At 42.1% G+C, this 22,668-nt stretch overlaps 1 protein-coding gene across 1 annotated transcript in view; it reads left to right on the top strand.

The window, feature by feature from the left end:
* The window catches only part of MAGT1 (magnesium transporter 1), a 61,105-nt gene that overhangs the window by 1,138 nt on the left and 37,299 nt on the right, over positions 1-22,668 (top strand). The window contains exon 2 of the mRNA XM_047764897.1: positions 19,239-19,408. Coding sequence (XP_047620853.1) covers positions 19,239-19,408 — 170 coding nt within the window. The remainder of the gene's footprint in view (positions 1-19,238; positions 19,409-22,668) is intronic.

The following is a 22,668-nucleotide window of genomic DNA, read 5'->3' as shown; positions in this document are numbered from 1 at the left end:
CTATTTCCTGTCATCCCGTGCTTCCTTTAGTACACAATACCTGTACACACACTTTAAAAAGATACCATTTAAACATCTCAGATACTTGTCAAGTTGCGCTGAATTTTAAAAGAACCTACCTTCTCTGTTTCTGAATATTTGTACTATTCCACAAGAGAAAAAAATAAGCTAGCAAGTTAAAATGAGTTACTTATTAGATTGGCAAAAGTAAAATTAAAAATATCAATTTTAGAAGATATGGTGAAATGAGCAGGCTCATACATTTGAACTAGAAATTCATGTACTTTTTAAGGAGGATTCAAAGCCACTTTTAATGTAGAAAACAAGAGGTAGAGCAATACACAATTTTATATTCTAGAAACCTTTTATGCTAAAAAAAAACCTATATGTGAGTGTATATATATAGAGAAAGAAACCTTTGTAAGGATATAGAACAGTGTCTGTCTCTAGGTAGTTGAGATTGTTTATTAGGGGAACACTTTAACTTTTTTTTTTTTTTTTTGGTCTTTTTGCCATTTCTCGGGCCGCTCCCATGACATATGGAGGTTCCCAGGCTAGGGGTCTAATCGGAGCTGTAGCCGCCAGCCTACACCAGAGCCACAGCAACGCGGGATCCGAGCCGCATCTGCAACCTACACCACAGCTCACGGCAACGCCGGATCCTTAGCCCACTGAGCAAGGCCAGGGATCGAACCTGCAACCTCATGGTTCCTAGTCAGATTCATTATCCACTGTGCCACGACGGGAACTCCAGAACACTTTAACTTTTTATCTTACGTGCTGGTATTGTCTAAATTTCTACAATGACTACTTATTCTTTTTTAATTAAATGAAGATTTTTGAAAACTAGTATTTCTACAACTTAAAATATTTATTCATTTATACTCTTACTAAACTAGAAGCAAAAGAGCTTAGCAGGGGATAGATTACTTTTAAAAGGAATCAGCAATGAATTTTGTATTTTAAAGTTGTTAACATAGTGGATTTTATGTTATGTAAATTTTATCTCAAAAAAAAATTAAGGAGTCAGAATCTAACTCCCTTCCTATCATGCCCACTGTTCAAGACCCTTATCACTCTCACAAATCTATTGCCATAACTGCCTAACTGGTCATCCTTGAACTCATCCTTCCTAGTGTTGCCAGAGATGCTAATGTGAAAAACTGAAAACCAAAAGGCTAAAAAAAAAAAAACTTGGTTTTGGAGTTCCCATTGTGGTTTGGGGGTAATGAACCCAACTAGTATCCATGAGGATGTGGTTTCCTTCCTTGGCCTTGCTCAGTGAGCTAAGGATCCTGTGTTGCTGTGAGCTGTGGCGTAGGTTGGCAGCTGCAGCTCCAATCTGATCATTATCCTGGGAACTTCCATATTCCCCATGTGTGGCCCTAAAAAAAGAAAAAAAAACTGTTGCAAAGTATTAAAGGGCTACTATAGCCTGTCTCTGGTCTGCTTCTTCCAGTCTCATCTCAATTCAAGCTCCTTGTTGTACTATTCATACTGAATTACCTGCCTGCCTTGATCTTTCTATACTCTCCTGCAAGTGTCCAACTTAGTGGTATCCCTCTTCTCTCTCACCCTATGCTCTCAGTCACCTGAGGGTTCCTGCTCTTTAAGTCTTAGCTCATACATTACCTTCTTCCTCAACTAAGTAAGCTTTTCCTGGTTCCCCCAGGTAAGTGGAGATGAATTGAGCACATTGTGTTGTCATTGTTTAGGTACCAGTCCTTCCCATTAGATTGTGAGCATCTTGAATACAGAGATTTTTTTCCACTGAGGTATAGCTGACTTACAATATTATGTGAAACACTATGTTCAACACAGTGTTTCACAATTTTTAAAGATTATACTCCATTTGGTTATGAATACACTTTTTTGGCTTTTCTTAGGTTCGCACCTATGGCACATGGAAGTTCCCAGGCTAGGGGCGGATTAGGAGCTACAGCTACAGGCCTGCTCCACAGCCACAGCAATGCAGGATCCAAGCTGTGTCTGCGACGTATGCCATAGCTCATGGCAAACGCCAGATCCCCGACCCACTGAGTGAAGCTAGGGATCAACCCTGAATCCTCATGGATACTGGTCAGATTTGTTTCCGCTGCACCATAATGGGAACTCAACACTTTTATTTTTTTATTTTTTTGTCTTTTGTTTTTTTAGGGCTGTACCCTCGGCATATGGAGGTTCCCAGGCTAGAGGTCTAATCAGAACTGTTCCTGCTGGCCTGCACCAGACCCACAGCAATGCCGGATCTGAGCCATGTCTGGGACCTACACCACAGCTCACAGCAATGCTGGATCCTTAACCCACTGAGCAAGGCCAGGGATCAGACCCTCAACCTCATGGTTCCTAGATGGATTTGTTTCCGCTGCGCCAAGATGGGGACTCCCACAGACACTTTTAAATTATTTATTTTCATACCAGCAGTGTCTGACAATAAACATCTAATTAATTAATTAACTGTGTGCATGTAGACTCAGGAATCTGTTCTTTCACTTGCAGGTTTGTTTAGGGTACAGTCTAAAACTGGATTTTCTCATCAGTAAATAAGGAATAATATAGGCTGGTAGAGTTATTTTATTTTATTTTTTGCCATTTCTTGGGCCGCTCCCATGGCATATGGAGGTTCCCAGGCTAGGGGTCTAATCAGAGCTACAGCCTCCGGCCTACACCACAACCACAGCAATGCAGGGTCCGAGCCACATCTACAACCTACACCACAGCTCACGGCAACGCCAGATTCTCAACCCACTGAACAAGGCCAGGGATGGAACCCGCAACCCCATGGTTCCTAGTCAGATTTGTTAACCACTGAGCCACGACAGGAACTCTATGCTGGTAGAATTATTTTAGTTTTTACCCCTTTCCCCTCTAAATGAGCATGTTTTGGCCCATTTTATTAAAAAAAAAGATCACCGTGGTACTACTTAGAGACACTTAAAAATATTGCAGAACATTTCCCTTTTTTGTTAATTTTTTTTTTTTTGTCTTTTTGCTATTTCTTTGGGCCGCTCCCACAGCATATGGAGGTTCCCAGGCTAGGGGTTGAATCGGAGCTGTAGCCACCGGCCTGCGCCAGAGCCACAGCAACGCAGGATCCGAGCCGCGTCTGCAACCTACACCACAGCTCACAGCAACGCCGGATCCTTAACCCACTGAGCAAGGGCAGGGACCGAACCCGCAACTTCATGGTTCCTAGTCAGATTCGTTAACCATTGCGCCACGACGGGAACTCCTGTTGTTAATTTTTGAAAAGATCATTTTAAAAAAATCCCAGGTCTATCCACCATAGTAGATTTGGCTTTATTTTTATTTTTTATTTTTTTGTCTTGTCTTTTTAGGGCCACACCCATGGCAAATGGAGGTTCCCAGGTTAGGGATCTAATCAGAGCTACAGCTGCTGGCCTACACCACAGCCACAGCAATGCCAGATCCGAGCCATGTCTGCAACCTAAACCACAACTCACAGCAACACCAGATCCTTAACCCACTGATTGAGGCCAGGGATTGAATCTGCAACATTATGTTTCCTAGTCGGATTCGTTTCTGCTGCATCACGACAGGAACTCCAGGTTTGGCTTTAAATAGTAGGGTAATGTCTGATCTTATAATCTAAGTATTCTTTTTAAAAAGACAAGTATCCTAAATGAATGTTAAAATCACTCGAGCTCCTCATAGTTGTCTGTTGTTAAATGGAATGCTACCCTACTTATCTGATTATTTAAACTTCTGTTTTCACTGGTACTCATTCTCTAATATTTATTCAATGCCTTCTACATGCCAGGTATTGTGGTTTACATGTATTATCTCTAAGGCTCACAATAACCCTACAGTATAAGTATTAGCCCCATTTGAAAGATGAGGGAACTGATACTGAACAAGAGGCACATTAGGAGCTTGCCTAAGGAAGCACCATTCTGAAGGCTGATCTGGGGTTCCACCCCTTTTCTGACTCTAAAACCTATGCTAGGCCACAAAGGCTTGCTTTGCAGTGATTTCTTTTATCTTTTTTTTTTTTTTTTTTTGCGTTTTAGGGCTATTCTCGTGGCATATGGAGGTTCCCAGGATAGGAGTCTAATTGGAGCTACAGCAACTGTGGGATCCAAGCTGCGTCTGTGACCTACACCACAGTTCACGATGATGCTGTATCCTTAACCCACTGAGTGAGGCCAGGGATCAAACCCACAGCCTCATGGTTCCTAGTCGGATTCATTTCCACTGCACCACGATGGGCAGTCTGGCTTCTTTTATATTTATGGCAAATTATTTCCCCCTGTGGTAGAAGGGATGTTGCTTATCCTTGCAACTGGTGTCATTTTATAGAGGCAACGTGATAATATGAAAAGTCATGGTCTTTGACAAAATTATCCATAATTCTTGATCTACTTCTGGGAATCAGTAATAGAGAAATAATATGAAATATGGAAGAGAGTGAATGCACAAAGCATACTGAAGCATAATAAAAAGGATCTCAATAATGCTATCTGATAGTTTCCCCCTGCCATTTTCTCAGTTTTCAAAAAAAAAGTGTAAAATATTAAAGAGCATGTATGTTAATGCAACCCAGGTGATCATTAGCAAATTATTCTGAGTCTTATTTTCCTTAACAGTAGAATAAGAAAATGCCTATTTCTTTTCATATTGTGAAAATTAAAAGAAGTGAGGGCTGTAAAGTGCCTAATGTAGTAGAAGACATTAGATGAATATTAGAAAATAAAATAAGATTGTGTTGGAGTTCCCACTGTGGCATAGTGGGTTAAGGATCTAGCATTGCCACAGCTGTGGCATAGGTCGAAGCTGCAGCTTGGATTCGATCCCTGGCTTGGGGTCTTCCAGATGCCACAGTGTGGCCAAAAATAAATAAATAAATAAGATTGTATTTCCTTGCAGTATAAAATATTTTTTTAACTGATCTTTTTGTATTGTTTTTATGAAGAATTTCAGAAAATATAATTACCTGCGTACTTTGACAAGGCAGGCAGTTATTGGAAAAACTTCTATATTCTCTGGCATTGCTTTGAGAACTGACACATGAAAATGTCACATGTGCAAAACCCCTGCAAATCATTTTTATTTTTCTTCTTAGGGCCACACTGGCGACATATGAGGTTCCCAGGCTAGGCTAGGGATAGAATTGGAGCTGCAGGAGTTCCCGTCGTGGCGCAGTGGTTAACGAATCCGACTAGGAACCATGAGGTTGCGGGTTCGGTCCCTGCCCTTGCTCAGTGGGTTAACCATCCGGCGTTGCCGTGAGCTATGGTGTAGATCGCAGACACGGCTCGGATCCCACGTTGCTGTGGCTCTGGCGTAGGCTGGTGGCTACAGCTCCAACTCGACCCCTAGCCTGGGAACCTCCATATGCCGCAGGTGTGACCCTAAAAAAAGGAAAAAAGAAAAAAGAAATTTTGACAGGATCAGAATGTAGCTTTAAATGATAGCAGATTCCTATATGCTATTTTTATTGAGCGATATTCAGTGATTGTAGGAAAGCTTATAGTTGTTAAGGGTTAATCTACTTTGCTAGAGCTAATTGTGATACATATTATACAAGCAGGTAGAATAAAATTAAACTGTTGTCTCACTGTACTTTCTTTGTCCTCTTAATCGCTTATAGTCCTAAAATTTTCATCATACTTGATAATTACTTACAGAATTAGAGATATTGACTTATTGTTAGTGAGATTCTTTTGTAGCCATATTAATTTAGATGTTTTGAGAGAAGAGAAAAACTTTAAGCTTACTTAACTTTGTTTTGTTTTGTTTTTTTCTTTTTTTTTCTTTTTAGGGCTGCACCGGAGGCATATGGAGGTTCCCAGGCTAGGGGTCGAATCCGAGCTACAGCTGCTGGCCTACGCCACAGCCAACACAATGCCAGACCCAAGCCTCATCTGCGACCTACACCACAGCTCACGGCAACACGGGATCCTTAACCCACTGAGTGAGGCCAGGTGTCCAACCCACAGCCTCATGTTTCCTAGTTGGATTCGTTTCTGCTGTGCCACTACGGGAACTCCAACTTTGTTGGTATTATGTTTTAATTGTGAATGTTAGTGGTCTGTATTTTGTTTTTGAATAGTTGAAAGTAATGTACTCCAAGAAGGGGAGAAATCAATTGATTATGAGTCTTTGCTTATAAATTTAACATTTTCTTCATACTAAGTTTGTTTTTTTGTTTTCTTTTTAGGGTCACAGCTGAGGCATATGGAAGTTCCTGGCTAAGGGTTGAATCAGAGCTGCAGCTGCCGGCCTAAACCACAGCCACAGCCACAGCCACACCAGATTCAAGTCGTGTTGCTGTGGCTGTTGCATAGGCTGGCAGCTGCAGCTCTGATGCAACCACACCTCACAGCAAGCCCAGATCCTTAAGCCACTAACTGAGGCCAGGGATCGAACCCCCATTCTCATGGATATTAATCAGATTCTTAAACCATTTAAACTGAACAGGAACTCCTATATTTTTTTTAATTTAAAAAATTTTTTATTTATGTATTTTTTGTCTTTTGTCTTTTTAGGGCCACACCCATAGCATATGGAGGTTCCCAAGCTAGGGGTCGAATCGGAGCTACAGCTGTCGGCCTATGCCACAGCCACAGCAATGCTAGATCTGAGCTGCATCTGCAACCTACACCACAGCTCACGGCAACGCCGGATCCTTAATGCACTGAGCAAGGCCAGGGATCGAACCTGCAATCTCATGGTTCCTAGTTGGATTCATTTCCGCTGCACCAGATGGGAACTCCAGGAACTCCTGTATTTTGTTTTGAATAAATACCTTCAATGCCAATATAGAAATTTGATGTATATATTTTCTTTCAATTCTTTTTTTTTAATTTATTTTTTATTGTTATTTCCCAAACACACTTTTTTTTTCCCACTGCATAGTCTGGGGACCCAGTTACACATACATGTATACATAATTTTTTCTCCCATTATCATGCTGCGTTGTAAGTATCTAGACATATTTCTCAGTGCTACACAGCAGGATCTTATTGTAAATCTATTCCAAGAGTAATAGTTTTCATCCATTAACCCCAAGCTCCCACTCCCTCCCACTCCCTCCCCCTCCCACCAGGCAACCACAAGTCTATTCTCCAAGACCATGATTTTCTTTTCTGTGGAAAGGTTCATTTGTGCTGTATATTAGATACCAGATATGAGTGATATCCTATGGTATTTGTCTTTCTCTTTCTGACTTATTTCACTCAGTATGAGAGTCTCTAGTTCCATCCATGTTGCTGCAAATGGCGTTATCTGGTTCTTTTTATGGCTGAGTAGTATTCCATTGTGTATATATATGACATCTTCCTAATCCAGTCATCTGTTAACGGAAATTTGGGTTGTTTCCGTGTCTTCGCTATTGTGAATAGTGCTGCAATGAACATGTGGGTGCATGTGTCATTTTCAAGGAAAGTTTTGTCCAGATATATGCCCAAGAGTGGGATTGCTGGATCATATGGTAGTTCTATGTATAGATTTCTAAGGTACCTTCATACTGTTCTCCATAGTGGCTGTACCAACTTACATTCTCACCAACAGTACAGGAGGGTTCCCTTTTCTCCACAGCCCCTCCTGCATTTGTTATTTGTGGACTGATTAATGATGGCCATTCTGAGTGGTGTGAGGTGGTATCTCATGGTAGTTTTGATTTGCATTTCTCTAATAATCAGGGATGTTGAGCATTTTTTTATGTGCTTGTTGGCCATCTGTGTATCTTCCTTGGAGAAATGTCTATTCAGTTCTTTTGCCCATTTTTCCATTGGGTTGTTGGCTTTATTTGCTGCAGAGTTGTATAAGTTGTTTGTATACTCTAGAGATTAAGCCCTTGTCTGTTGCATTGTTTGAAACTATTTTCTTCCATTCTGTAAGTTGTCTTTTTGTTTTCTTTTGCTGTGCAAAAGCTTGTCCATTTGATTAGGTCCCATTGGTTTATTTTTGCCTTTATTTGTGTTGCTTTGGTAGTATATTTTATTAAATGTTTTTTAAAAGTGTTAGTAGAAAAAGTATTTGCAATAAGAGTTGTTTACAAACCAATTGCTTTTTATTCTTTTTATTTTAATTTTTTTTAGGGCCGCTCCTGTGGCACATGGAAGTTCCCAAGCTAGGGGTCCAACTGGAGCTGCAGCTGCTAGCCTACACCATAGCCATAGCAATGCGGGATCCAAGCACACCTGCTGCCTACACCACAGCTCATGGCAATGCTGGATCCTTAACCCAGTGAGGGCAGCCAGGAATGGAACCTGTATCCTCATGAATACTAGTTAGGTTCATTACCCCTGAGCCACAATGGGAACTCCATCAATTGCTTTGTTCAGTTGCTGAGTTCACTTGATAAACCTCTTACCTTTATGTATATAGTCCTTGGAAAATATGTTTCTTACTAAAAACTTTAAAGTATTTAAATAGTAAATAGAAGGACCTGAATAGCACAGGTGACATTTTAGTCCTTTACTTTTGAAGGTTGTGACTTTGGAAGATAAAGGAATACCTGGAGAATGAATGGTGGAATGGTGGGTCTTGGTGTAGAGGCTATAGAAAAAAAAAATATTTCTTTTTTCTTTGTCTTTTTTTTTTTTTTTGTCTTTTTAGGGCTGCACCTGTGGCATGTGAAAGTTCCCAGGCTCCAGGTTGAATCAGAGCTGTAGCCTTCAGCCTACACCACAGCCACATCAATGCCAGATCCAAGCCATGTCTGTGACCTACACCACAGCTCACGGCAATGCCAGATCCTTAACCCACTGAGCGAGGCCAAGGATCAGACCCTCATCCTCATGAATACTAGTAAGGTTTGTTACTTCTGAGCCACAGAGGGAACTCCAAAATTTTTATTTCTGAGCCATGGCTTTCAGTACCCAAACAGTGGGCTCTTGATAATGGATGAGGAATAAGGAGTAATCTACAGAATAAGATTCTTCAGTACTAGAGATTTACTCCAATCAAAAAACTTTTAGGAGTTCCCGTCGTGGCGCAGTGGTTGACGAATCCAACTAGGAACCATGAGGTTGCAGGTTTGGTCCCTGCCCTTGCTCAGTGGGTTAACCATCCGGCGTTGCCGTGAGCTGTGGTGTAGGTTGCAGACACGGCTCGGATCCTGCGTTGCTGTGGCTCTGGCGTAGGCCGGTGGCTACAGCTCCGATTCGACCCCTAGCCTGGGAACCTCCATATGCGACGGGAGCAGCCCAAAGAAATAGCAAAAAGACAAAAAAAAAAAAAAAAACTTTTAACGGAGTTCCTGTCATGGCGCAGCAGAAACAAATCTGACCAGTATCCATGAGGACGTGGGTTCGATCCCCAACTCACTCACTCAGTGGGGTCGGGGATCCAGCCTTGCCATGAGCTGTGGTGTAGGTTGCAGACATGGCTCAGATCCCGCATTGCTGTGGCTGTGGTGTACCTAGGCTGGCAGTTGTAGCTCCGATTTGACCCCTAGTCTGGGAACCTCATATGCCATGGGTGTGGCCCTAAAAAGCAAACAAACAAACAAAAAACCTTTTAACTCAAATGTGAAGAAAAGGGAAATTCCTTCATAAAATCCTATTATAGAAAAGAGGCGTCTAGGAGTTAGGCATTACATATGAGTTATCTACAATGTACCAAATTCTTCAACCATTTCAGGAAGATCAGGTGGTAGTTTATTTTTAGGAATGCTATATATATATATATTTTTTTTTCCCCTATGGCTATACCTACATCATATGGAAGTTCCTGGGCTAGTGATCAAATCAGAGCTGCAGTTGCAGGCCTACACCACAGCTTGCAGCAACATCAGATCCTTAACCCACTGAGTGAGGCCAGGGATCAAACTCACATTCTCATAGAGAACACGTGTCCTTAACCTGCTGAGCCACAACGGGAACTCCAGGTATGGTGTATTTTTTTCCTATTGTTCATAATTTGAATTGCTTTATGTTTCTTCATTTCCCATGTTTTACATAGAAATTATATAACATGTAGTCCTTGAACATGGAATTAAAGTGTAACAGTTCTGGAGTTCCTGTTGTGGCTCAGTAGGTTAAGAACCTGGCTAGTATCCATGAGGATGTGGGTTCAACCCCTGGCCTTTCTCAGTGGGTTACAGATCCAGCATTGCCACAGGCTTCAGTGTAGGTCCCAGATGTGGCTTTGATCCTGTGTGGCTGTGGCATAGGCTGTTGGCTCTGGCACTGATTCAATGCCTAGCCTGTGAACTTCCATATGACGCAGGTGTTGCCCTGAAAAGCAAAAAAAAAAAAAAAAAAAAATTCCCATCAGGCGCAGTAGAAATGAATCAGACTAGGAACGATGAGGTTTCGGGTTCGATCCCTGGCCTTGCTCAGTGGGTTGGGGATCCAGTGTTGCTGTGAGCTATGGTGTAGGTCACAGACAGGCTCGGATCTGGCATTGCCGTGGCTGTGACGTAGGCCAGCAGCAACAGCTCCTATTGGACCCCTAGGCTGGGAATCTCCATATGCCGTGGGTGTGGCCCTAAAAGGACAAAAAGGCAAAAAAAAAAAAAAAAATAGCAGCTCTCTTGTGTCACAGCAGGTTAAGGATCTGGCACTGTCACTATGGCAGCTCAGGTCACTGCTCTGGTGCAGATTCAGTCCTGGCCCAGGAACTTGCACATGATGTGGGCAAGTCCAAAAAAAAAAAAATTAAATATAGAGCAGTAGTACTCAAACTACAGTGTATAAAGAATCACTTGGAGTTCCCGTCATGGCTCATTGGTTAACGAATCTGACTAGCATCCATAAGGACACAGGTTCGATCTCTGGTCTTGCTCAGTGGGTTAAGGATCTGGTGTTGCCATGAGCTATGGTGTAGGTCACAGATGCAGCTCAGATCTGGCATTGCTGTGGCTGTGGCATAGGCTAGCAGCTACAGCTCCAATTGGACCCCTAGCCTGGGATCCTCCATGTGCCACGAGCGGGAACTCCAAAAGTCTGCACTTTTAACAGGCTCCTTTATACTAGCCACACTTTGAGAAACGCAGCCATAGGAAATTTATTATCCATTATGCTAAGAGCTTGCTCTGAGAAGTTTTGATTTACTTTATCACCAGATCTTTCTTTTACATTGTGTTCTCATTGGTAATGAATAAAAGTATTTTTTGAATATGTAGTAAGATTATAAAAGCTTAAATTGGACTGTGAAAATCCTTTTCAGTTTAGAACAGTTGTTCTGGGAAGTTCCCTTGTGGTGCAGTGGGTTAAGGATCCAGCAATTGCTGCAGCTGTGGCACAGGTTGCAACTGTGGTGCAGGTTTGATTCTTGGCTCAGGAACTTCACATGCTGTGGGTATGGCCTCCCCACCCCCCCTGCCCCTGCAAAAAACACCCAAAACTGTGATTCTCAGTGAGGGAGTGGTGGGGTTATCTGGCAATGTCTGGAGACATTTTTGGTTTTGCAGCTGGGAGTAGTAATGCTACTGGCATCTAATGAGTAGAGGTCTGGGATGCTTCTCAACATTCTGTAACGTGCAGGACAGCCCCCCACGATAAAGAATTATCTGGCCCAAGATGTTACTAATGCTGCTTTTGAGAAACCCTGGTTTAGAATGATCTGTTTGAATCCTAGCTCTGTGTCTTAATAACTCTCACCTAACCTCTCTGATCTTGTTTACTCACTGGGTTGTTTTTTCCTTTTTCTTTTCTTTTTAGGGCTGCACCGGCTGCATATGGAGGTTCCCAGACTAGGGGTCCAGTTGGAGCTACAGCTGCCATACTACACCACAGCCACAGCAAGCCACATCTTCGACCTACACCACAGCTCATGGCAATTCTGGATCCTCAACCCACTGAACAAGGCCAGGGATCGACCTGCAACCTCATGGTTCCTAGTCGGATTTGTTTCCACTGTGCCACGATGGAAACTCCATACTCACTGGTTAAATGAACTAAAAATAGAGTATTTTAATCTCATAGTGTTATCTTGTGTATTGAATGAAATACTCTCCATAAGGAGAGGAGTTGTTGCCTGATACGTATCTACTAGGCATTCCAAATATTAGCTTCTATTTTCTCCATAAAACTAGTTCAAGAGAGCCTTACTTTAAGGTATATTAAAATGTTAAAAGATTAGGTCATTGTGAATAAGGATTATAACTTCTAATTATCATGTCCTGGGCTATGTTCATGTACTTTTTTTTTTTTTTTTGTCTTTTGTCTTCTTGTTGTTGTTGCTATTTCTTGGGCCGCTCCCACGGCATATGGAGGTTCCCATGCTAGGGGTCGAATCGGAGCTGTAGCCACCGGCCTACGCCAGAGCCACAGCAACGCGGGATCCGAGCCGCGTCTGCAACCTACACCACAGCTCACGGCAACGCCGGATGGTTAACCCACTGAGCAAGGGCAGGGACCGAACCCGCAACCTCATGGTTCTTAGTCGGATTCATTAACCACTGCACCACGACGGGAACTCCTGTTCATGTACTTTTATTGTAAAAGTTTAAAACTAGTTCATCTTTAGTTATGATCTGTCTTCAGTTCATTTTAAAGAAAATGAACTCAGAAAGTAAATGATTGCCGCTATATTAAGCAGTCTTTTGAGGTGATAATCCCATTTTATAAGAGCTTTAAGAGAATTTGTAATTCCTTTAAACTGATTTCTTCTAATTGATAAGTTATTTGGGGATTGAATAGCCAGAAATCTGGTCTTTCCAGTCTGTTAATAAACAGAAAGAGGGATATTGTAAACTTTTTACCTAGCTCTATTCCAGACTTTTTGTTTAAGATGACTCCATAGGAGTTCCCGGGTGGCATAGCAGGTTAAGGATCTGGCATTGTCACTTCAGTGGCTCCCGTCACTGCTGTGCACAGCTTTGATCCCTGTCCTGAGAGCTTCTATATGCCATGGGCACAGCCAAAAATAAGAGAAACCTCCACATGTTTATCATTAATTCAAAGCACATATATTTGTTTTATTGGAATGATCATTGAATAGGGATAAACTATATGAAACCATACCTGTTACTGCTTTACATTTATTTTTTTCTAAAATAGCCCCAAATAGGAGTTCTCGTCATGGCTCAGTGGTTAACGAATCCGACTAGGAACCATGAGGTTGCAGGTTCCATCCCTGGCCTTGCTCAGTGGGTTAAGGATCCAGCATTACCGTGAGCTGTGGTGTAGGTTGCAGACGCAGCTCAGATCCCATGTTGCTGCAGCTCCGATTAGACCCTTAGCCTGGGATCCTCCATATGCCGTAGGAGCGGCCCTAGGAAAGGCAAAAAGACAAAGATAAATAAATAAATAAATAAATAAAAATAAAATAGCCCCAAATAAAATCTGTAACCATAGGAGTTCCTGCTGCGGTGCAGTGGGTTAAGGATATGATATTGTCTCTTCAGTGGCTTGGCTTGCCTCAGAGACATGGCTTTGATCCCTGGCCTGGTGAAGTGGGTTAGGGATCCAGCATTGCTGAAGCTGTGGTGTAAGTTGAAGCTGTGGCTTGGATTCAGTTCCTGGCCCATGCCATGGGTACAGTCAAAAAAAAAAAAATCTGTTGCCATGCTGAATAAAATAGCCAGATTATGTTTGAATATGCTGGTAACTGTCAAATTTAATTTAAAAATATAAAAAAATTAATGACTATTTCAGAATATAGAATGGTATATTTAAAACGTGAACTGGAGTTCCCGTCGTGGCACAGAAGAAACGAATCTGACTAGGAACCATGAGGTTGCAGGTTCGATCCCTGGCCTTGCTCAGTGGGTTGAGGATCCAGCGTTGCTGTGAGCTGTGGTGTAGGTTACAGACTTGACTCAGATCCCGAGTTGCTGGAGCTGTGACTGGTTTTGGCTTAGGCCAGCAGCAACAGCTCCAATTAGCCCCCTAGCTTGGGAACCTCCATCTGACATAGGTGTGGCCCTAAAAGAGACAAAAGACAAAAAAATTAAAAATAAAACCTGAGAACCAATATTGTTCTCTGAGCTATGATGATCATTAAGGCTGTCTGAAATAATAAGAGCATTTTTTTTGGAAAATTGAGTTTAATCTATGCAGCATTTTTTTTTTGTCTTTTTAGGGCTGCTCCTGCGGCATGTGGAGGTTCCCAGGCTCGGGGTCTAATCGGAGCTGTAACCACCGGCCTGCACCACAGCCACAGTCACATGGGATCTGAGCTGCGTTTGCAACCTACACCACAGCTCATGGCAACACTGGATCCTTAACCCACTGAGCGAGGCCAGGGACTGAACCCACAACGTCATGGTTCCTAGTCAGATTTGTTAACCACTGAGCCAGACGGGAACTCTCTATGCAGCATTATTTTAAATCAAACATTCCCTACTCTTGACAATTGTTGGTAATTAATTCCACTGTTAAAAATGAACTAGCCAGAGTTCCCTTTGTGGCTCAGCAGAAATGAATCCGCTAGTATCCATGGGGATGCAGATTCCATCCCTGGCCCTGTTCAGTGGGTTAAGGATCTGGCATTGCCAAAAGCTGTGGTGTAGTTCGCAGACAAGGCTCGGATCTGGTGTTGCTGTGGCTGTGGTGTAGGCTGGCAACTGCAGCTCTGATTCGACCCCTAGCCTGGGAACTTCCATGTGCTGCAAGTATGGCCCTTAAAAAAAAAAAAGATGAACTAGTCTCCACCTTCAGGTTCGCTCTCTTCCACTGCCTTTACCAAAAGCCTGTTTCCTTCATATCATTCATTGTTCCACAAGTCTTGTTAATTATTTCTTATACCAGTTTTTTGAGAGTGTATATATTTCTCTATAGGCTTATTATAAAACTATATTCATTTTTATATGTGTGGCATATTCTTTTTTTTGTCTCTTACCCTAATTGTTTTATATCTGCTACAAAACTTTTTTTTTTTTTTGTCTTTTTGCCATTTCTTGGGCCGCTCCTGCGGCATATGGAGGTTCCCAGGCTAGGGGGTCCAGTCGGAGCTGCAGTCCGCTGGCCTACTCCAGAGCCACAGCAACACGGGAGCTGGGCTGCGTCTGCAACCTACACCACAGCTCATGGCAACGCCGGATCTTTAACCCACTGAGGAAGGGCAGGGATCGAACCCGCAACCTCATGGTTTCTAGTCAGATTCATTAACCACTGAGCCACGATGGAAACTCCTACAAAACTTTTTTAATGCCATTGTTCATAGAAGTATACTTAGGAAACAAAATTTATTTCAGTATCGGCTGAATTTAGGCATGCTTTAAAGGTGAATCATGCATTTTCAGAATCCATATTATTGTTACCTTCCTGAAGTTAACAAATCCCATTTCTATTAAGTGTTTACATGTGCATCATCTTTTCCTTATATGTTAGTAATACAGGTGAGTCCATTCCCAGCTGGGTTCTGTTAAATAGAAATTCAGAACATACTAATTGAATGCCTACTCTATAGTAAAATACCTTGTGTGTCTGCTCTCTAGTAGTTAATAATCTAGAGAAGGGGATATCAAAGTGTCTTAGAATGATAAGTGCTAGGTAAGTGTTAGAATGATAAGTGCTAGAAAGTGTTATGAAACATTTGGCAGGGGCAGAGGGATTAATATACTTGTGTCCTTGATCCTTAACCACCTAGGAAAACCATGTAGGGTCACTCATTACAAATCACTAAACCCATTCTCTGAGAATTTTGTTGCAATAACTAAAGCCACAGAAGCTCTTCTTATTGGTTCTAGGGATTTTTTTTTTTTTTTTAGCCTAGGTCAGAGGCAACTTATTTGCATTACTGACACCTAACTTTCAAAGAGTGTCATCTTCCTAGTAGGTTCCCGATCTACTTCCAAAACGAAAAGTCGCATCCTAACGTCTGTTCTCTGATGATTGAGCTTAATGGAAGGAACTATTTTTAGAGTTCCCTGGCCAGACTTCAGTGTTAGTAATGGAAGATGTTACTGGTCAGATGCTTCTGAATAATGAACCACTCCATGATTTCCCAGCCTTTTACAAACATATCCGTGTAAAAAGAACAAAATTATAAATTAGCATTATTAACTCTGCATTGAGATTCTTGTCTCCTGCACTTTAAAAAAAAAATAGTTTCCCATCTTCTTACTATTATTGCAAAGTTTGAACATAAGGATGGAGGTGAAGGGAAGTATAAATTAATATGATTGCATTTATTTCAAACTGAAATTTTCATTGGCTAACCATGCGTTTCTTCCATTGCCTCATAATGACTGGCTTTTTTTTTTTTTTTTTTTGGTCTTTTTAGGGCCGTACCCACAGCATATGGAGGTTCCCAGGCCAGGGGTCCTATGGGAGCTGTAGCCGTTGGCCTACACCACAGCCACAGCTACAGCAACTCAGTATCTGAGCCAAGTCTGCGACCTACACCACAGCTCACAGCAATGCTGGATCCTTAACCTACTGAGTGAGGCCAGGGATCAAACCTGTGTCCCCATGGATGCTAGTCAGGTTTGTTAACCGCTGAGCCACAATGGGAACTCCATGACTGGCTTTTTAATGGAAACAAAATGTAGCTCTTTCTTTATGTAGACATAAATTATCATTTCTCTAAGGTAAGTGTTTAGGGATGCAATTGCTGGGTTGTATGGTTAATATGTGATAGTTGCTTACTTTTTTTAAGAAACTGCTAAACTGTTTTCCAGAGTGGCTTGTATGATGGTACAGTCTCACCAGCAATGTATGAGAAATCCGGTTTCTATGCATCCTCGACAGCATTTGGTATTATTACTGTATTTTATTTTAGTGATAGGTGTGTAGTGATAGCTCATGTGCTCTTGTCTTTTTTTTTTTTTTTTTTTTTGGTCTTTTTTTAGGTCCACACCCCTGGCACATGGAGGTTCCCAGGCTAGGGGTCTAATCAAAGCTGTTGCTGCTGGCCTACAACACAGCTTACGGCAACGCCAGATCCTTAACCCACTGAGAAAGGGCAGGGATCGAACCCAAAACCTCATGGTTCCTAGTCGGATTCGTTTCTGCTGCGCCACAAGGGGAACTCCTCATTGTGCTCTTAATTTGCATTTCTGTAATGACCAATGATGTTGAACACCCTTTTATGTGTTTTTTTGATTTCTGTAGATCATCTTCAATGAAATGTCTCTTCATGTCTTTGCTCATTTTGTTTGTGATTTTAACTGTTGAGTTTTGATAGTTTAAAAAAATATATTTGAGTTTCTAATCCTTTTGAGATGTGTGTTTGAAAATGTTTTCTCCCACTCCATAGCATGTCTTTATATCCTCTAAAGATGGTCTTTCATACAGTAAAACTTTTTAATTTTGATGTGGTCCAGTTTATATATTTTTTTCTCTTTATGAGCTGTACTCTTTGTGTCAGGTCTGAGAACTCTTTGCCTACTCTTTTATCCTGAATGTTTTCTCCTATATTTTTTCCTAATTTTAAAATAGTTCTCATTTTTACATTTAAGTATGTGATCCATTTTGAGTTAATTTTTGTATAAAGTGTGAAGTTTAGTTTGAGGTTCATATTTTTGGCTATGGATGTCCAGCTGCTTCAGCATCATTTATTTGTTTTCTTTTCTTTTTAGGGCTGCACCTGCAGCATATGGAAGTTCCCAGACTAGGGGTCGAATTGGAGCTGCAGCTGCTGGCCTAGGCCATAGCCACAGCAATGTCAGATCCGAGCCTCATCTGCAACCTATACCATAGCCGGCAACAATGCCAGATCCTTAACTCACTGAGCAGAGTCAGGGACTGAACCCAAATTCTCATGGATACTAGTTGGGTTTGTAACCCGCTGAGCCATAGCATGAACTGGCCAGCTCTTCTCTACTAAGTTGGTTTTACACCTTTGTGAAAGATCAGTTGGCTATACTTGTGTAGGTCTATTTCTGAGTTCTTATTTCTGTTCCATTAATCTATGTATCTACCCTTTATCAGTATCACCCTGCCTTGCTTACTGTAGCTTTATAGTAAGCACCTTAAAATCAGGTAGAATGGCTCCTATCACTTTGGAATTCGGCAAGTAAAAGGTTTTATAATTTTATTTTATTTTTAGGGAGCAATATATAATTCATATAAAAATGTTGTGTATGTTTAAATCTCATCATGAAATAATGTAATCTTTTTTTTTTTTTCTGTCTTTTCTAGGGCCATACCCACAGCATATGGAGGTTCCCAGGCTAGGGGTCTAATCGGAGCTGTAGCAGCCAGCCTACACCAGAGCCACAGCAACACCAGATCTGAGCCATGTCTGCGACCTTCACCACAGCTTTTGGCAATGCCAGATCCTTAACCCACTGAGCAAGGCCAGGGATCGAACCCTCAACCTCATGGTTCCTAGTCAGATTCGTTAACCACTGAGCCACGATGGGAACTCCCCTAATGGAATTTTTTTGACCCCCTACCCTGGGAACCTCCATGTGCCATGGGTGTGGCACTAAAAAGCAAAAAACAGAAAGAAAATGAAATTCCCAGGCTAGGAGTAGAATTGGAGCTGCAGCTGCCAACCTATGCTACAGCCACAGCAATGTAGGATCTGAGTCCCTCTGCAGCCTGCACCACAGCTCATGGCAATACCGATCCTTAACCAACTGAGTGAGGCCAGGGATCGAACCCACATCCTCATGGATACTAATTGGGTTCATAACCTGCTGAGCTACAACGGGAACTAATGTAATTTTCAGAATAATTTTTTAATGCAATAATTTTTAAAAACCACACCAAAAATGAAGTTCCCATTGTGGCTCTGCAGTAACAAACCTGGCTAGCTAGCATCCATGAGGATGCAGGCTTGATCCCTGGCCTCGTTTAGTGGGTTAAGGATCCAATGTTGCCATAAGCTGTCGTGCAGGTCACAGACAAGCCTCGTTCCAACTGTTGCTGTGGCTGTGGTTGCAGCATAGTCCGACAGCTGTAACTCCAATTTGACTCCTGGCCTGGGAAATTCCATAGGCCGCGCATGAAACCCTAAAAAAGTCAAGTGCAAAAAAAAAAAAAAAGAATAATTATCATCATCAGGCCCAACTACCAAAATTTTTAGGTCTCATTTTTTATGTACCTCTGCTTATTAGTCTTGGTTTTAAGCAACTTGTTTAGTTTAACTTTTTTTTAAATGGCTACTCCCACAGAATATGGAGGTTCCCAGGCTAAGGGACCTATAGCCGCCAACCTATACCACAGCCACAGCAATGCCAGATCCAAGCCATGTCCGCAACCTACACCACAGCTCACAGCAACACTGGATTCTTAACTCACTGAGCAAGGTCAGGAGTCAAACTTGCATCCTCAGATTCGTTTCCACTAAGCCACAATGGGAACCCCCAAAAGAAACTTTAAATGCTAAGTTGAGAGTATTAATGGCAAGTTCCTTTTCTCTTTTTTTAGATGGTGTTATCTGAAAAGGTTAGTCAACTGATGGAATGGACCAATAAAAGACCTGTAATAAGAATGAATGGAGACAAGTTCCGTCGCCTTGTTAAAGCCCCACCAAGAAACTACTCCGTTATTGTCATGTTCACTGCTCTCCAACTTCATAGACAATGTGTCGTGTGCAAGTATGAACTTTCAACTACACTTTAAAAATTAAATAACTCATAAGATTTTAACCATTTCTTAATCCCAGAAGAACCAAATTAGTTCAGTGGGTAAATAAACAATTAATGGGTTTACCTTACTTAGAATGTCTATAGTAGCACATATTAGTACTGATCTTTTAGTCTTTTCTTGATTGTCCATATTAATGTGGGAGGGACAAAGAGCAAGGATAAAGTATCATGTTAACCATCATAGGAATAACAAAAGTCTAACAATCATAGTTGGTATTAGCTTATATAAATGTTTGTCAATAGCATCGATATAGTGTTTTATTATTTGTGTGTGCTTTCAACTTCATATTCTTGTTTTAACACAACATCCCAAAAAGGCACTTAAAGCAAATATTCTTTCATTTTTTGAAGAAACAGATTCTTTTTTTTTTTTTTGGCTTTTTTAGGGCTGCACCTTCGGCATATGGAGGTTCCCAGTCTAGGAGTCCAATCGGAGCTGTTGCTGCTGGCCTACACCACAGCCACAGCAACGCAGATCTGAGCTGCATCTGCGACCTACACCACAGCTCATGGCACTGCCAGATCCTTAACCCATTGAGCGAGGCCGGGGATTGAACCCGCAACCTCATGTTTCCTAGTCAGATTTGTTTCTGCTGTGCCACAACGGGAACTTCCAGGAAGAAACAGGTTCTAAAATTTTTCTGCTCTACCCAAAGCTAAAGATATATATATATATATATTTTGTCTTTTTGCTATTTCTTGGGCTGCTCCCGCGGCATATGGAGGTTCCCAGGCTAGGGGTCCAATCGGAGCTGTAGCCGCCGGCCTACACCACAGCTACAGCAACGCGGGATCTGAGCCGTGTCTGCAACCTACACCACAGCTCACAGCAACGCCGGATCCTTAACCCACTGAGCAAGGGCAGGGATCGAACCCGCAACCTCATGGTTCCTAGTCGGATTCGTTAACCACTGCGCCACGACGGGAACTCCCCAAAGCTAAAGATAATTATTACTGTAATAACATGGGCTACATCCAAATTTGGAATCATAAGAGAACTTTTTTTTTTTTTTGCTTTTTCGGGCTGTACCCCCAGCATACAGAAACTCCCAGGCTAGGGGTCGAATCAGAGCTACAGCTGCTGGCCTATACCACAGCCACAGCAACATGGGATCCGAGCCAAGTCTGCAACCCACACCACAGCTCATGGTGACACCGAGTCCTTAACCCACTGTGCAAGGCTGGCAATCAAACCCGAATCCTCATTGATCCTAGTCAGGTTCATTAACTGCTGAGCCACAAAGGGAACTCCCTATAAGAGAACTTTTTTTTTTTTGTCTTTTGTCTTGTTGTTGTTGTTGTTGTTGTTGCTGCTATTTCTTGGGCCGCTCCCGCAGCATATGGAGGTTCCCAGGCTAGGGGTTGAATCGGAGCTGTAGCCACCGGCCTACGCCAGAGCCACAGCAACGCAGGATCCGAGCTGCGTCTGCAACCTACACCACAGCTCACGGCAACGCCGGATCGTTAACCCAATGAGCAAGGGCAGGGACCGAACCCGCAACCTTATGGTTCCTAGTCGGATTCATTAACCACTGCGCCACGATGGGAACTCCAAGAGAACTTTTTTAGACAACAAAAATGCATGATTCAGAAGTGTTTCTTTTTTATAGATTCTGTAGTAGTTGTGAACCTTAGAAATGGGAACTAATATTAAACTTTTATCAAACAGTATTTTATTGATTTTATTTTACTGTTTCTGAATGATCTTAGGAAAAAAAGATACTTCTTTAAACAAAAGCACTATGGATAATTAAAAATAGTGGATAAAAGGAGTTCCCTTCGTGGCGCAGTAGTTAATGGCTCCAACTAGGAACCATGAGGTTTTAGGTTCCATCCCTGGCCTTGCTCAGTGGGTTAAGGATCTGGCATTGCCATGAGCTATGGTGTAGGTTGCAGACGCGGCTCGGATCCCACGTTGCTGTGGCTCTGGCGTAGGCCCGTGGCTACAGCTCCGATTAGACCCCTAGTCTGTGAACCTCAGTATGCCGTGGGAATGGCCCTAGAAAAGGCAAAAAGGCAAAAAAAAAAAAGTGGATAAAAATTAAAATAGCTTTTGCTTTTTAGTGTTTTTTAACTTTAAATTTTCCATCTGTATGTGTAATCTGGAAATTCACTTTAAATGAAATTACAAAGCTACCCTTTGAAAAGCTAGTTCTGTAAAATCTTGGAAGCTCTGCAAATTCTAGTAGCCTGAGCCCATGTGAAGGAATAGAAAGGCTTCTTTCAGAATAGTGTGTTATGTTACCATAAGCTTTTCTAACGTTTCTTAAAGGATTTTCACCCCAGAGGTGGGATATAGTCAAAGTATTTGGTCCCCGAGTGCCTTTTCTTTTTTTTAAGGGATGGGGTTTTTGTTTGTTTGTTTTTGTCTTTTTACCGTTTCTAGGGCTGCTCCCGCGGCATATGGAGGTTCACAGGCTAGGGGTGTAATCGGAGCTGTAGCCACCGGCCTACGCCAGAGGCACAGCAATGTGGGATCCCATCTGCATCTGTGACCTACACCACAGCTCACGGCAATGCTGGATCCTCAACCCACTGAGCAAGGCCAGGGATGGAACCCGCAACCTCATGGTTCCTAGTAGGATTCATTAACCACTGTGCCATGACAGGAACTCCTAAGGGATGGGGTTTATGCTGAACATAAGTTAAAAGAAGAAGAGAAAAGTTATAGTAGGTATTAACTATGAATAAATTTAAACTCTGGAATTACTCATAATTAAGTCACTTTACTCACTAGCAATCATGAATATACAAAAATGTCAGGGAGTTCCTGTGTGGCACAGTGGATTTTAGTGTCCTGTGTTGACACTGCAGTGGCTCGAGTCACTGCTGTGGCTCAGGTTCAATCCCTGCCAAGGAACATGCCATGGGTGTGGCCAAAAAAATATATCAGGGAAAAAAACCACAAGCTCCTTCATAATTCTGGATTAAATGCAAATTAATGGGATTCTTAAGAACTAAAGTTTTAAATAGTATCTTACCTTTTTTCTTTTGCTTTTTAGGGCCGCACCCACCGCATATGGAAGTTCCCAGGCTAGGGGTCAAATTGGAGCTGTAGCCTCCGGCCTACACCACAGCCACAGAAATCCCAGATCCGAGCCATGTCTGCGATCTACACCACAGCTCACGGCAACGCTGGATCCTTAACCCACTGACGAAGGCCAGGGATTGGTTTCTGCTATGCCACAACGGGAACTCCATAAATAGTA

The sequence above is a fragment of the Phacochoerus africanus genome, chromosome X, assembly GCF_016906955.1.
Source record: "Phacochoerus africanus isolate WHEZ1 chromosome X, ROS_Pafr_v1, whole genome shotgun sequence".
NCBI lineage: Eukaryota > Metazoa > Chordata > Mammalia > Artiodactyla > Suidae > Phacochoerus > Phacochoerus africanus.
This window is presented reverse-complemented; position numbering and strand designations above follow the sequence as displayed.